General features: G+C 41.2%; 1 protein-coding gene across 11 annotated transcripts in view; it reads right to left on the bottom strand.

Moving 5' to 3' along the window:
* MYCBP2 (MYC binding protein 2) overlaps positions 1–13,800 on the bottom strand; it is a 149,717-nt gene that overhangs the window by 98,451 nt on the left and 37,466 nt on the right. For 10 of the 11 annotated variants that reach the window (XM_053384624.1, XM_053384612.1, XM_053384616.1 and 7 more), the window contains 3 exons: positions 11,013–11,158; positions 9,882–9,983; positions 6,574–6,681 (listed from right to left, as the gene is read on the bottom strand). In XM_053384624.1, coding sequence (XP_053240599.1) covers positions 6,574–6,681; positions 9,882–9,983; positions 11,013–11,158 — 356 coding nt within the window. The remainder of the gene's footprint in view (positions 1–6,573; positions 6,682–9,881; positions 9,984–11,012; positions 11,159–13,800) is intronic. The other variant, XM_053384618.1, reaches the window with a different exon arrangement.

Here is a 13,800-nt window from a genome sequence, read left to right as displayed (position 1 = left end):
TTTCCAGGGGAAGGAGGGGAGAGATGGAGTGTCCCGGCCGCTGAACATTTTGTAGAAGAGATGGAAGCGATCCATCGTCAACTCCAACTCAACTTAGAAAGGGCCAAAGAAGAATATAAGAGGCAGGCAGACAAGAGCAGAAGGGAAGGTGAAACCATTAGGGTGGGGAGTCAGGTCTGGCTATCAACCCAAGGGTTGCCGTTCAAGGGGGGTTGCAAGAAATTGAGACCCAAAAGATTGGGACCATTTGAGGTCATCCAACAGGTCAACCCAGTGGCTTTCAGACTCCGGTTACCGAACCACATGAAACTGCACCCAGTATTCCACAGGTCATTACTGTCACCATATAGGGGGGAAGGTGAAGGGGTATCCACACGGGGGCCAGCCATAGAAGAAAGGGAAAGCAGCAACCATGTGGTGGAAATCATCGACTCCAGGTGGAAGGGTAATCAGGTGGAGTATTTGGTCGCGTGGGAAGGGGAGCCGGAGTCGGAAAACACCTGGGTGACGGCAGAGGAGGTCCGTGACGAGATCTTGATAGAAACGTTCCACCAAAGGTTCCCCAGGAAACCTCAGCCAGTAGCGAGGTTCCGGAGGGAGTACTTTGGCACCACCGACGATGAGGAGGAACTGGAAGGATTCAGGGAATCGGAGTTGGAAGAAGGAGCAGACTCCGATGAGGAGGAGTACTTGGAAACCGGAAACAGCAACAGGTGGAGGGAAGTGTTCGAAACTTCGGAAGATGAGGGAGGTTCCTTCAGGGGTTTTGCTCCCTCGCCTCCCGCAGAGGAGGGGAGGGAAGGGGGTGAAGGGGGCCCTGGAGGGGAGGTGGATGTCAGGGAACTGCCATCTGAGACGCAGGAGGTGAAGGGGCTCACGGAGGGTGAGAGAGACCATTCAGCTGAGGAGGGGACCAGCAGGGGGAGAAGTGGAGTTCCAAGGGAAAGTGAGTCGGAGGGAGGGCTCAGAGACACTTCAAGCGAGAACAGTGGGGAGGTTTCAGGACCTCCTGTAGGGACACCCACTCCTCGCCGGAAACTGTCACGCCGAGAGTCCAGAAGACGCGTTTCCGTTAAGGAGCTTTTATGCTGGAAGAAGTTCCGTAAACGCCCACTGTCCGATTCAACGAGCGACTGATGGAGCCATGCTTAAGGAGCTCCGTCACAGACAGAGGTTTGTGGACTTAGCCAAACTCTGAGGGACTAGGATTTTACGCACAAGCAGCTCACCATCCCATCACACAACCCAATAACATTGAACCACTTGTTGAATTATGCAGCTTTCAATATACTGTAATTTTAAAGAGTAGTATTCATTTTAAAAGTGCCTAGGCTTTATCAAACTCTATTTCTCAGATGCTACATGTTTTGTTTTATCACTATTTATATTCAGTTGTTGAATACATTAGACGTGTTGCCCAGAAACTCAAGTCCATTTCTTCAAGAATGAATTTTCGCATCAGTTGAGTCAAAACAATTATGCTGATTTTAAAGGTCACTAGAACTATGCAAACTGAGTGTTTAGAATTTAAAAACAGATGTTTCTTAACAGCTCCATGCCTTTATTCAAAAAACAAAAAATATCCTTCTTTAACCCTGAAATGATGCACAACTGTTTACTGAAAGTGAAGACTATGAACACACTCACATACACTCTTCACTACTTTTGTCCTTAATGGTTTGTGTTCTCTGATCAAGGACAAATTGAATTGTTTTAGGAACGTCTTGAGCCTTATGGTTAATTATAAGAAACAGAAGCTTTATGTTTTCAAATTTCTCCAAGGGATCAAAAATTATTCTCTGACCTCATGGAAATTACTGTTTGCCCTAAACAGGTGTCCAAATACAGTGCATCCAAACCTGAACAAACTTTTTTTGGAAAATTACAGATGGATTTGGAACACAGAGCAGATATGAATTGGTGGAGCAAACTGCAGCTTCCCAGATGACATCCCTTCCCAACCCAATATTACTATTCCATGTTTTTGTCCTTCATGGTATGTTGCCAATAATGTTTTACTTGCTACTGCCATGAAACAGCAGAAGCCTGAAACAGGTTTTTTAAAAATAAATAAATAACTTTTTTTGCTTTTGAGCTATCAAACCATTGTTAAGAGCTTGGGGATTACAATAACTGAGTGATTTCCACGTGTCAGGGAGATTTGCCAGCCAGAATTCCATTAAACAACAAAATTCCCTTATAATGTTTATAGAATTCATCAATAAAAAGGTCAGGGCACAGTGATTTATTTTAAGAGAACTAATCACTTCTTTGATTTCTTCCTTAGCGATATTTGAATTAAGCCCACATCTCTCCTCTCCTGTTAATTACTGAATTTGTATTTTAGATAAGTAAGCTTAAATTACTTTGGTCTCAGTATGTCCTGATGCATACCATTACTCATAGAAAGCTGCAACAGCCTCAGATATCTCCACTGGATTCCAAGTTCATGTACTATTGCTTAACTGAATTTTACATACAGCATGCTTCCCCCTTTTTTTTTTTGCTTTATTCCATTTGCTAACACCCAAGATTCCCTACTCCCATATTCATAAAATCTGTTTTGTATAGGGTGGATCAATCATTGCTGTGGACATTCAGAAACTTCAATTCTTTTCTTTTCATCTCTAATTTCCTAAATATATTTTTGAGCCAGATTCACCATATTTTGCCAATAATTTGGCTCTTTACTGTACTAGATCCGGTTTTTTTGGCCTATTCCTATCTTTAATGGCAGCTCTCTCTGAAGCACACCCCACTGTAGCCTTCACTGTCTCCCACTGTGTGGTAAGAGAAACATTTGTTGTATTCTTTTAAGAAAAGTAATGACGTCAGCTATCTTGTATTTTGTCTGCAGAGTAGTCAAAGCTTGACCGTTTTTTCAAGGCAGTCATTTCTACCGAAACTGGAATGTGATGCTTATCTCCCCTATGCTTACCCTACGTACAGCTGGTAACAAACCCTCCAAGAGAAACACAGTTCTGCAGACTGGCAAATGGAACGTGGTGCAATGATCTGTAGGATGACTCTCAAACCAGACATCCCACAAATCACATTTTCTAAGCAAGTGTAGCAATTTTGTTTTATTTTTCCTGTAACCGCTTAACTAAGTTGGGCTGCCAATTCTTTCCTAAAGTTGTTAATTTTAAGGTTAGCTTGGTTTGAGTGAGCCATTCATTGAGATGTGGGTACCATCTTGTCACCTTGCATTTGCTTGGAAGGGCCTGGGTCCATTCTTTTCAAGAGGTTGACATTTTGAAATTCCATTCTTTACCTTTCGAAGTGCCAGGCGCCAGGGAGTATGGGTCACATTAGGGGGCTTTGATCACCATGGGAGCAGTGTTTATAACTGGAGGAAACCAAAGCTAGATGCAGCCCTTCCAAAGTTTGGCTTGCCACGGCCCCATACAGCCCAAGTTCTGAGCTGTATTTTTCTGACTTGCTTTTGGCTGTTCAAATATCCAGAGACTTCTGTGAGTGACAGGCACTCTGAATCTGCTCACTATAGCATGACTAAATCCAACAATCCATGCAAAATATATGCGGATAGCCCCTTGGCCACTCCCCTTCATTCTCAAATCACATCCTCCCTCTCGGACTTACAAACTATCCACAACTAGCCACTGTAAAAGAGGTGCATATTGAACACACACTTAAGCTCACCATCATCAACTGTATACTTTTGAATCTCATTGTCATTCAACTCCCACCTTTTAATTTTCTCCTTTATATGCCTGCAAAACTAAGAGTTAATGCATCTGAGAAAGCAAGTGGACTTCAGTCCATGAAACCTTCTGCCATAACAAATCTGTTAAGTCTTTAATGTGCTATAGGACTCCTTATTGTTTTTACTTGGAATTAAGTTCTTGGGTTGGAAGTTTTTAATTACTGAGACTGAATGGAGTTCATAGTCCTTGAACACAAAACTCCACTTAGTTAGCCAAAGCTTTCTTCATTTCAACGCGATAATTTTGGTCCAGAGGAAAACTCGTTTTGTTGATCCTATGTTACACTACTGGGAGTTAATAAAGGAAAAGAAATTCAAATGCAATAGTCTCTTAATTCCAATGGAAATGTTCTAAAATTTAGGTTTCCCTCTCAACGGGCTAAACCCACAATCCTAACTAAACCTACTTACTTGGGAGTAATCCACACCAGTTCAACAGGACTTACTTTTGAACAGACATGGTTAGGGCAGTGCTATAAAATCCAAGCAGGGAAGCTTAACTGGTTTTTGAATCTAGCATTTGTTTCAATATCATGTGGGTCAAGTGAAATAGAATTTCCAAGTGTTCAAACCTGACTCATCTGTGTAGAGACAGCTCTCAACTGCAAGTATTTACATCCATAAAATCACACTGCTAAAGTTAATGAAATTATGCAACAATGACTTGTTAAACGGCTTTCCTCATCAGATAATGATAAGCATGCATGCTTTTGAGTTTAAGGCATCTACACAGCATTCTTAGGGAAAGGATTAAGGTACAAAATAAATAATCAACTGTGGGGCTGATTTAAAGCTTGCAATATATTAGCCGCTCACTAGACCGTCAGCCACCTTAAACATCAAAAGCTTTGGGTTGGTGTTTTTTTAAAAAAATCACTATTCAAAAATATTTTCTTGATACCAGCAAGGCTAATGCAGAAGGAAATGGGAACTGCTGTTGCTGCTTCATCTTCAGACTCCTGCTGTTTGCCGCTTTTTTGTTTACGGCACTGAAGCACCAGATCTGCCTGGAGAAAGGAGAGGCGGAGAGCAGGCCGACCAGCATGTGCTGCCTACTCATTCGGACTGCAAGATTCAGCTCCTCTGCGCAGCAGCTGCCCTCCATAAAATTACCCAACGTGCAATTCTCCACATGAGCACTGCATGCTGGGTATCTTATAGAAGGCAGCTGCTGCACAGAGGAGCCAAATCAAAACCGAAAAGGTCACGTGCGCCAGGCTCCTGGTGGGTAGAGGGTCAACCAATGAGTGGGAGCTATGTAGTTCAAGAAGGCTGGTGGGCTTCTTCATGGGTCCTTGGCAGTGCTCCGTCTGCCCCCATTTTTGTCCCTGGTTGTTCCTATAGTACTCCCCATGCTGTTTGTGTGCTTGTCTACCACTCTCACCACATTTAGTGGTAACACAAAGAGCTTCACACACACACACCCCACCACCAAGATATCACATGGATTTAAACCACTAGGAACCTTCCTGACCCTGTATGTTAAAACCATGCTTTCAATATGAGTTCAACATCTAGAGCCCATGTTCAAACAGAACAACTGTACAACTGAAATTAGGTTAATGTGGAGTGTCAGTGCTTCCTTCCCCTGCCACTGCCACTGCCACACACACACACACACACACACATATACACACACACACAATATATGGATATACGGTAGTTATAGATAGATAGATTTGCAGGAGGGATGCCTATTCTACACTTATTAAAAGGTTATACATTTCAGGATTCTGAGTAATAAAAACAATGATCATTTTATTATTTATATCCTCCAATCTGATTGGGTTGCCCCAGCCACTCTGGGCAGCTCCCAGAAAAATATAACACAATAAAACATCACACATTAAAACCTCTCTAAACAGGGATGCCTTCAGATGTCTATGGGAAGTCATATACTAGTTTATCTCTTCGACATCCGATGAGAGGGTGTTCCTCAGGGTGGGCACCACTACCGAGAAAGCCCTCTGCCTGGTTGCCAGCAACTTTACTTCTCGCAGGGAGGGAACTGCCAGAAGGTCATGAGAGCTGGATCTCAATGTGCAGGCTAGATGGTGGTGGGTAGAGATGCTCCTTCAGGTGTAAGGGCTGAGGCCATTTAGGGCTTTAAAGTTCAGCACCAAGTAAGCAGTAGTGAAGCAAGTATTCTTTATGAGTTAGGACCTAAGCTGAATAGTCCAGAGCAGGTCTAAGCAGTATACAGCCCATGAACCATCTCTAGCCCAATGGGTTATTTTTCACCTGCATTGCCACTGCAAGCTCTGTTGCTACCAGTAGCAGATGACATGGCGGGCAGCAACAGTTGCCTGACTTCCCAACAATTGAGTTGATGCTGCTCTATGGGAAGCGGAAGGGCAGGGTGCAAATCCCACCATGCTACCCCACCATGTTGTCCACTACTGCTTGCTATGAAGAACGCAAGTGCTTCCTTCGAGGTCAGACAGGAATGCCTGTTTCCCGACAATGGTTGCTATCAGTTTCAGGATTTCAAAGTACACACTGTAGACAAAAATATGTATTTTATAGCCAGCCAGCATATAGTCACCAATCCTACCAGAAGGAATTATTTGATCTCACTCCTGTTTTTCATTAAGAAAACAAAACAATGAAACAAGGGCATGCATTAAAAGAAAGGGAAATTAAAATGAAAGTAATGCACATTTTCACATATTCTCACAGGAAAAACAGCTCAACATTTAAAATGTGTTTTCCTTTCTCCTCAGGTTACTGAAGATTAGCCAGAAGAGACAGTAAGTTTTGTGAACTTCTTTTAATACCCAGTGGATAGAAAAATAACTTGAAGAATAGGTGTAAGTCCAGCCCAATCAATAAGGAAGACCAAATACCTTTATGCTTGTCCCGGTTATGCTTTAGCTGTGTTGGATGGGGTCTTATTCTGGCTAGAGCCTGCTCTCGATGGTTCATAAAAATAGGACCAGGAAATACAAGGGGGCCTGAGGAGAAAATTTTTTGCACATGCATAGGAAAGCTCACAAAATGGAAACTGTGTTCAATAAACAAAAAAAGAATCAAATTAAAAGCATGGAAAAGGATGCAATAATGAATACTCAATATTTCATACTTTTGGAACAGATTATCAAAATCTAATTAGAATCTGAGTACATCTGAAATCTTACATAATGGCACGAGAGTAAAACACTGTGGTGTTGTTGGGTATGAATACTGGAGCTCAGTTCCCCCCTTCCCCCCTCCCCAATCAGTTTTTTCCCCTCTTGCAAATAAAGCCAGTACACATCAATCCTAAATGTACAAACTATTTTCTCCAAACGGAAAACAGACTGTAAATTTGAAGCTAAGCAGGCGTCATATGCCATCATGCATTGAGCAACCAGACCTGCACTGGACCTGCCTAATGTATGTTTAATGTAGCATAAGAATATGGTCATATACAAAGATCCTGGTCTGTTTGATTGATCCCCATTATTTTGATAGCTATCAAAGACACAATCAGGCCTATGCACATAGATTTCTATTCTACTATGACTGTCAATGACTAGACATCTGACAGGTCTGAACGTGGGTAGTCAACAGAATGAGGTCAGCTCACAATATCCCAATCCCTCTCCTGTGGGTAGGAACCATCTGCACAGGGCAACATGACTATTATGCAAGTATTTTGTGGGCATAATAATAATAATAATAATAATAATAATAATAATAATAATTTTATTTATACCCCACCCATCCAGCTACCAACAAAGCAAACTGACTCCAAAATCTAGTACTACAGAATGCAGCGTGGAAAAATAAACATTATCTATTACCTGCATAGTTACTCATTTAAGCACAATCACTATACAGTGGTACCTCGGTTTTTGAACGTAATCCATTCTGGAAGACCGTTCGACTTCCAAAACATTCAAAAACCAAAGCATGATATCCGGAAGCCACAAAACCCAAAAAGCAGGTATTTTTACAATTGTGAAGTGGGAATTGTAAAACTACTGAACATCAACAAGAGCCCAACAACAAGTTTATCTAAACACCAAAAGCCTGGATACTTTGTTATTTTCTCTGAAAGAGAAAAATATAAAATATCAGGAGAGTTGGGCTGTGAGAAAGACCAGTCCAGAAGTCCTTTGCCCCTTCCACTGCTGATTATAATCTATCAGCTCCCTGGCCCTCTCAGTGCCACATGTGTTGATCTGTAGGTGACCTGGAGAAACTTGTTATGCTGCATGTCTTTTTTGTTGTTTTTTAAAAGATATGTTACAATCAAATGGTAAAACGGGTTTTTCCAGAATATATGCTGCCAGAAGTTTGGGTTTCATGCATTTACTCAATACTATCTATCTATTTGATTTATACCCTGCCCGTCATCATAAGATCTCAGGGCCGTTCTTCCTGGAATATGAATGCCACAAATCATAATGCAGAGGAATGTGCACCTAGAACAACAACACAGGAGGTCTCAGATCTTGCAATACCTGGTAATGGTTTCATGTTGTCTACTTCCTCACAATGAAAGCAAATGAAGCAGTTGACAAATGCACATTGAGTCCATTCTAAAGAGAATGGACAAAAGGACACACTCGGCCCAATACAAAAACCCCAAAGGAAGACCTTAAATATTCCATTCCCTTTTAGAAGACTGTCTATCAACAAGAGTTTCTTGCAAGTCTCACGCCTGAACAGACCAATCAGCACTAATTTCCGATCACTGCACTCCTCCTTCACTGTGCAGAGGTGTCCTGCCACATCAGTCATCCTCTGTGCTGCAACTATTCTGAGACCTTCCAACAAGAGCTGCTCAAGATTTCAAATGAGCCTAATGTTTTCAGAATAGAAATAAGCTAGCAAGATCAAAAGCTGAGGTTTGGTTTCTTCAGCTAAGGTTTGCCAATTTCTTTTGTGCACCTTAAATACAATCTTACTATCCCTTACCAAAAGATCGTTAAAATTATATATTTTTACCTTAAAAACCAGCTCTTTTGTTCCTTCATAATAATCTGATATGTATTCAAATACCCACATAAAAAAGCAAGCTCTGCACTAAAAAAGTGAGTAAAAATATTAAGCACTGCTTGGGTGCATGCGACTAATATTGAAACACAGCATTGGCCCGTTCTACCTTAACAGACACACTGGTGTTTTTTTCTAGCTCCTAAACATTACATGAAAAATATTCCTCCTTGAAATACAGTCTTACAACTCACATGACTATCAGAAGGTAGGCTCTCATGGTATAATTTTGTGTTTGGGTACTAAGAACAAACTACACTAGCTGTGCCCACTGTGAAGGTGCGCGCGCACACACACACACACACACACACACACACACAATTTGACCCTTTCCTCATTAATACACACAGAAGTGGGACCCCAATCCTTTCCCAGACATGGTTTCTTGGTATTTTAAAAGAAAAACACACAGGGCACTGTCACAGCTGGCCTACTGCATTTTGCAGCATTCTATCAGTCTATGCCACAGAACAAAAATGAAAGATAATCCTGAGACAATCTAAAGACAAATTAAGAAACTGTAAAATATTTCATGCTCAACGATAGTCTCCTGAACATATAACACTGTCATTAAGAAAGGTAAATCCTTCATTTGCCTAGAAGACAAACAAACTAATCTTCATGCACTGGTATCCTGCATGTTGATGTAAGAGCAAAACCCAACATAGCTGTCTTTAAATCCTCATTCCATCTACCAAATCCATGAACTCAATGCACTTTAAGTAGTTCACCTTTTGCTTTTTTTAAAAAAAAGGAAACGAAATAGGTAGAGTTTGGTGCATCCTATTAGTTTCAGAACTCATTGAAGCCCTAAGTACCTAATAAACTCTTGAACTAATCATAGCAGTATTTAAGGCAAACCAAAAAGTACTGTGTTTCAGATGTTTCAGATCACACAGAAAAGGTTCATCTTGGGGGAAAGCAGATTCCAAGTTTTTGCAGTAGCCCAGGAAGATAGATTTAGCTATTCATTGTGGAAAGAAGTCAACCTCTGTGACTCTGTTCTCCATTAAAGCCCAACAAAGCAGCAATATAATCTCAGACTGGTTTGTAGTCACAGCCCTTATACATTCATTTCTGGGATTTATAAGCTGATTTTTGTATGTCACTTTCTCAGAATTATGTTTATCCACTTAGACTTAAGTCTTAAATAGAAGCTAGTTCTGCTGACCTCTCCCTTCTTCCAATCTGTGCCTCCTGTTCACACGCTGCCGCTTTTCTTCTTGTCGCAACTGGAGGTGTTCTTCGATATTAACTCCAGGCACAGGGACAGCTGGAGAAAAACAGAAAGGGAACCGTGAATTCTCATACTGTCAGCATACTAAATGCATACTATCATTTCTAAAGCACTTTAAAAAGAAAGTAAGGCTCTGAATCAAAGATATAGCTGCGGAAGAGTGCTGTGCTTTATCTATCTGCATGAGGAAAAAAAACAATTTTAGGAATAGAAGGGGGATCACACTACAGTGGTACCTGTAGATGCGAACAGGATCCGTTCCGGAGCCCCGTTCGCATCTAGAAGCAAACATAACCAGCGACGGCACGTCTGTGCACGCGTGCATCGCTTTTCAACGCTTCTGTGCATGATGTCATTTTGAGCGTCTGCACATGCGCAAGCGGCGAAACCCGGAAGTAATGCACTCCATTACTTCCGGGTTGCCGCGGAGCGCAACTCGAATGCGCTCATCCCGAAGCACATTCAACCTGAGGTATTACTGTATTAGACAATTCTCTGTTCCTGCTATTGCTTCTAAGTTGCGCTCTTCTGAAGTGTCCCCCAACTGTCCGGAACTGGGTGTTTTTTCTGAAACTTTTTTTACTAAAGGAAAAATTGGAAATACTAAGAAACAAATTAAAAAACCCTAAAGAAATATTCTATTGGCAGATGAGTGAAATGCTTTTTAATACAGTTTTAGTTATACTGTAGTCATACTCTATGTTACTCATACTCTGAATAGACCCTTTGAAATCAATCGATTTAAGTCAAAGTTACTTAAATCCACTGATTTTAATGGGTATACTTTGAGTACGATCTAGATTTATATCACCCAGATTTCATCCATGGCTTCAAATTGTCCAGAAATTTAACATCTCTGGCTCAAGAGTAAAGTTCATCCCAAATTAAAACGCACAGAGCATATTTAACAGTCTTAAATTAAACTACAGTACCACATTTAAGTATAGTTCTTAAGGAAGACTGATTTTAAATGCAGCACAAAGTCAGCTCAAGGAAATGACTGGTAACATTAAGCTTAAACCCCTTTCCAAAGGTTTCCATGTTTCCCATTTTCAAATCACTTACCTAGCAGAAGGTCCAGTGGTATCATCTCTTTTACGGCATCAAGAATTCCTCTTTGCCTTGCTTCCTGGCCATCTAGTTCTCTAGCACAGGCTTTGCAACACCCACATACAGCACAGCCAGACTCACCAGAACCACAACCACAGATTCTGAAGAAAGCACAGATATTTTATTACCCAAAGAGGAAATACTCTCAATGCATGCATACAACTAAGATCAAGCATATAACTAAGATCAAAACCCACTTAGCTCTTAACCATGGTTTGCTCATTGTGCCACAAATATATTTCATACTTCAGTGCTCCCAGATAGAATCAGCTATATTGCCTGCAATTAGTCTTTGGCATCTCAATCCATGATAAAATTTATTTATTCAAAAGACTTTTAGGCCACCTTTAATGGCAAATGCCCTCTCAAGGCGTATTACAAAGCAAAAGTATACAATCACAACAAAAAACATAATTAATAAAAATCAATTAAAAGCAAAAAAACAATTCAAATACAGACTAAAATATATCTGCAAAAAACCATCTCAAGCAAAGACCAACAAGAACAGATGTGGTAGTTAATTATTATTTTTAATTTCACAAAATTTCAATTGGGGGGAAAAACCTCAAAGTAGTTTTAAAGAGTTCTTGTATCCATGAGAGTTCGTGTATCAATGACTTCCCATTGACAATGCATTCCAAAAGCACACCATAGAAAACATACTCTCCCTAACGCTAACCTGACAGCTCTGAGAGAATACCACGAAAGGAGGGCTATCTTGAGAGCCTTTTAACTCACAAGCATAAAATCATATCACCTACTCCCAATGCTGAACTTTATAATCCATCACATCACTGCAAGCAAAATTCTATGTGAATAATTCTTTTCTCTGTATATACACTATATTTGTCCTAGACTATAATCACACACTTTTCCAAGACTTAAAGGTGGGGACAGGGTGGAGAGTGCCTAAAACCTATAGAATTCATGCTGGCAACTTGAAGATAAGTTTTAATTTTTTTTTATTTATCGTTGTTGCTGCTGTTAGGCAAAGAAGTCCCTTTGGCGAAGGGCTGCCAGTCAGTGGTAGAAAATATGCTTTGCATGCAGAAGGTTCCCAGGTGCAAACCCCAACATCTCCAGGTAGGGCTAAGATAGAACCCAGTGTGAAAACTTGGAGACACAATGCCTGTAAGTGTAGACGCTACTCAACTCGATGGACCAATGCTCCGATTCTGCGTAAGGCAGCTACAATAATAAATAATAATAATAATAATAATAATAATAATAATAATAATTTATTATTTATACCCCGCCCATCTGGCTGAGTTTCCCCAGCCACTCTGGGCGGCTTCCAATCGAGTGTTAAAAACAATACAGCATTATACAGTGGTACCTCTGGTTACGTACTTAATTCATTCCGGAGGTACATTCTTAACCTGAAACTGTTCTTAACCTGAAGCACCACTTTAGCTAATGGGGCCTCCTGCTGCCGCCACACAATTTCTGTTCTCATCCTGAAGCAAAGTTCTTAACCCGAGGTACTATTTCTGGGTTAGCGGAATCTGTAACCTGAAGTGGCTGTAACCTGAAGCGTATGTAACCCGAGGTACCACTGTATATTAAAAACTTCCCTAAACAGGGCTGCCTTCAGATGTCTTTTAATGATAAGATAGCTACTTATTTCCTTCACATCTGGTGGGAGGGCGTTCCACAGGGTGGGCGTCACTATCGAGAAGGCCCTCTGCCTGGTTCCCTGTAACCTCACTTCTTGCAATGAGGGAACCGCCACAAGGCCCTCAGCGCTGGATCTCAGTGTCCGGGCTAAAGACCAGAGAGGCGTAGAGACTAGGTATGTGCCTAATATTCATGAAGACTCCGTCACTAAGAGTCTTGATCGCTCTCCCTTCCTTACCCAGGTGATGCACAGCCAGGCTACACTACTACTGGGGGAGAGAAAGGGGAACTTTGACTGCTCTGTGCAACTCCACTAGCTGGCTGTGGAAGGCTGGAGCTGCTTTGGCTACGTTGGAGGGGGCAGCAAGCGCTCCAGCCCACTCCTTCCTCTACACAGCCAGCCTCGGCTTCATGCCACCTCTCATCCTGCCCTGTTCCAGTGACCACACTCAGGGACAGCCAGCTGCAGGCAGTGGCCAAACAGGCAGGGAGAATCAGCAAGCAGAAGCAAGCACAGGCTCAGCCTGCACAATTGAATTCAGGGCGCAGAAATCGAGGCAGGGGGTTGGGCAAGCCAAATGAGCATGGAGCCAGAGCCCCCAAGTCCCTAAATATATATTTTTTTAAAAAAGATATTTATTAGAATTTTACAAAATGAAAAAAGAAAAATACAAAGTAAAAATAGATTAAAAAAAACAATTCCATCATTCCATCACTTTCGTTTGCTTATTTCCCGGACCTCCTCACACCTCCCTTTTTGTATTCCAGTTCAATTTGTTAGTTCAGCAAATCCTTCCCCTCTTTGATTATCCTAATCTTTAATCTTAAAATAATATAGCATTAAATTTTTGTCTGTTAATAACCCATTTTTTTTCATACTCCTTATAGTGTTATAGCTAAAAACCACATAACTTTTCATCCAACATCATTCTAACATTCATTAATTTTACAATATTTCTGTAGATAGTCTTTAAATTTCTTCCAGTCTTCTTCCACCGACTCTTCTCCCTGGTCTCGGATTCTGCCGGTCATTTCTGCCAGTTCCATATAGTCCATCACCTTCATCTGACATTCTTCCAGGGTGGGTAGATCTTGTGTCTTCCAGTACTTTGCAATGAGTATTCTT

The sequence above is a fragment of the Podarcis raffonei genome, chromosome 4, assembly GCF_027172205.1.
Source record: "Podarcis raffonei isolate rPodRaf1 chromosome 4, rPodRaf1.pri, whole genome shotgun sequence".
Lineage (NCBI taxonomy): Eukaryota > Metazoa > Chordata > Lepidosauria > Squamata > Lacertidae > Podarcis > Podarcis raffonei.
Note: the sequence above shows the minus strand (reverse complement) of the source record. Positions and strands in the feature narration are given on the sequence as shown.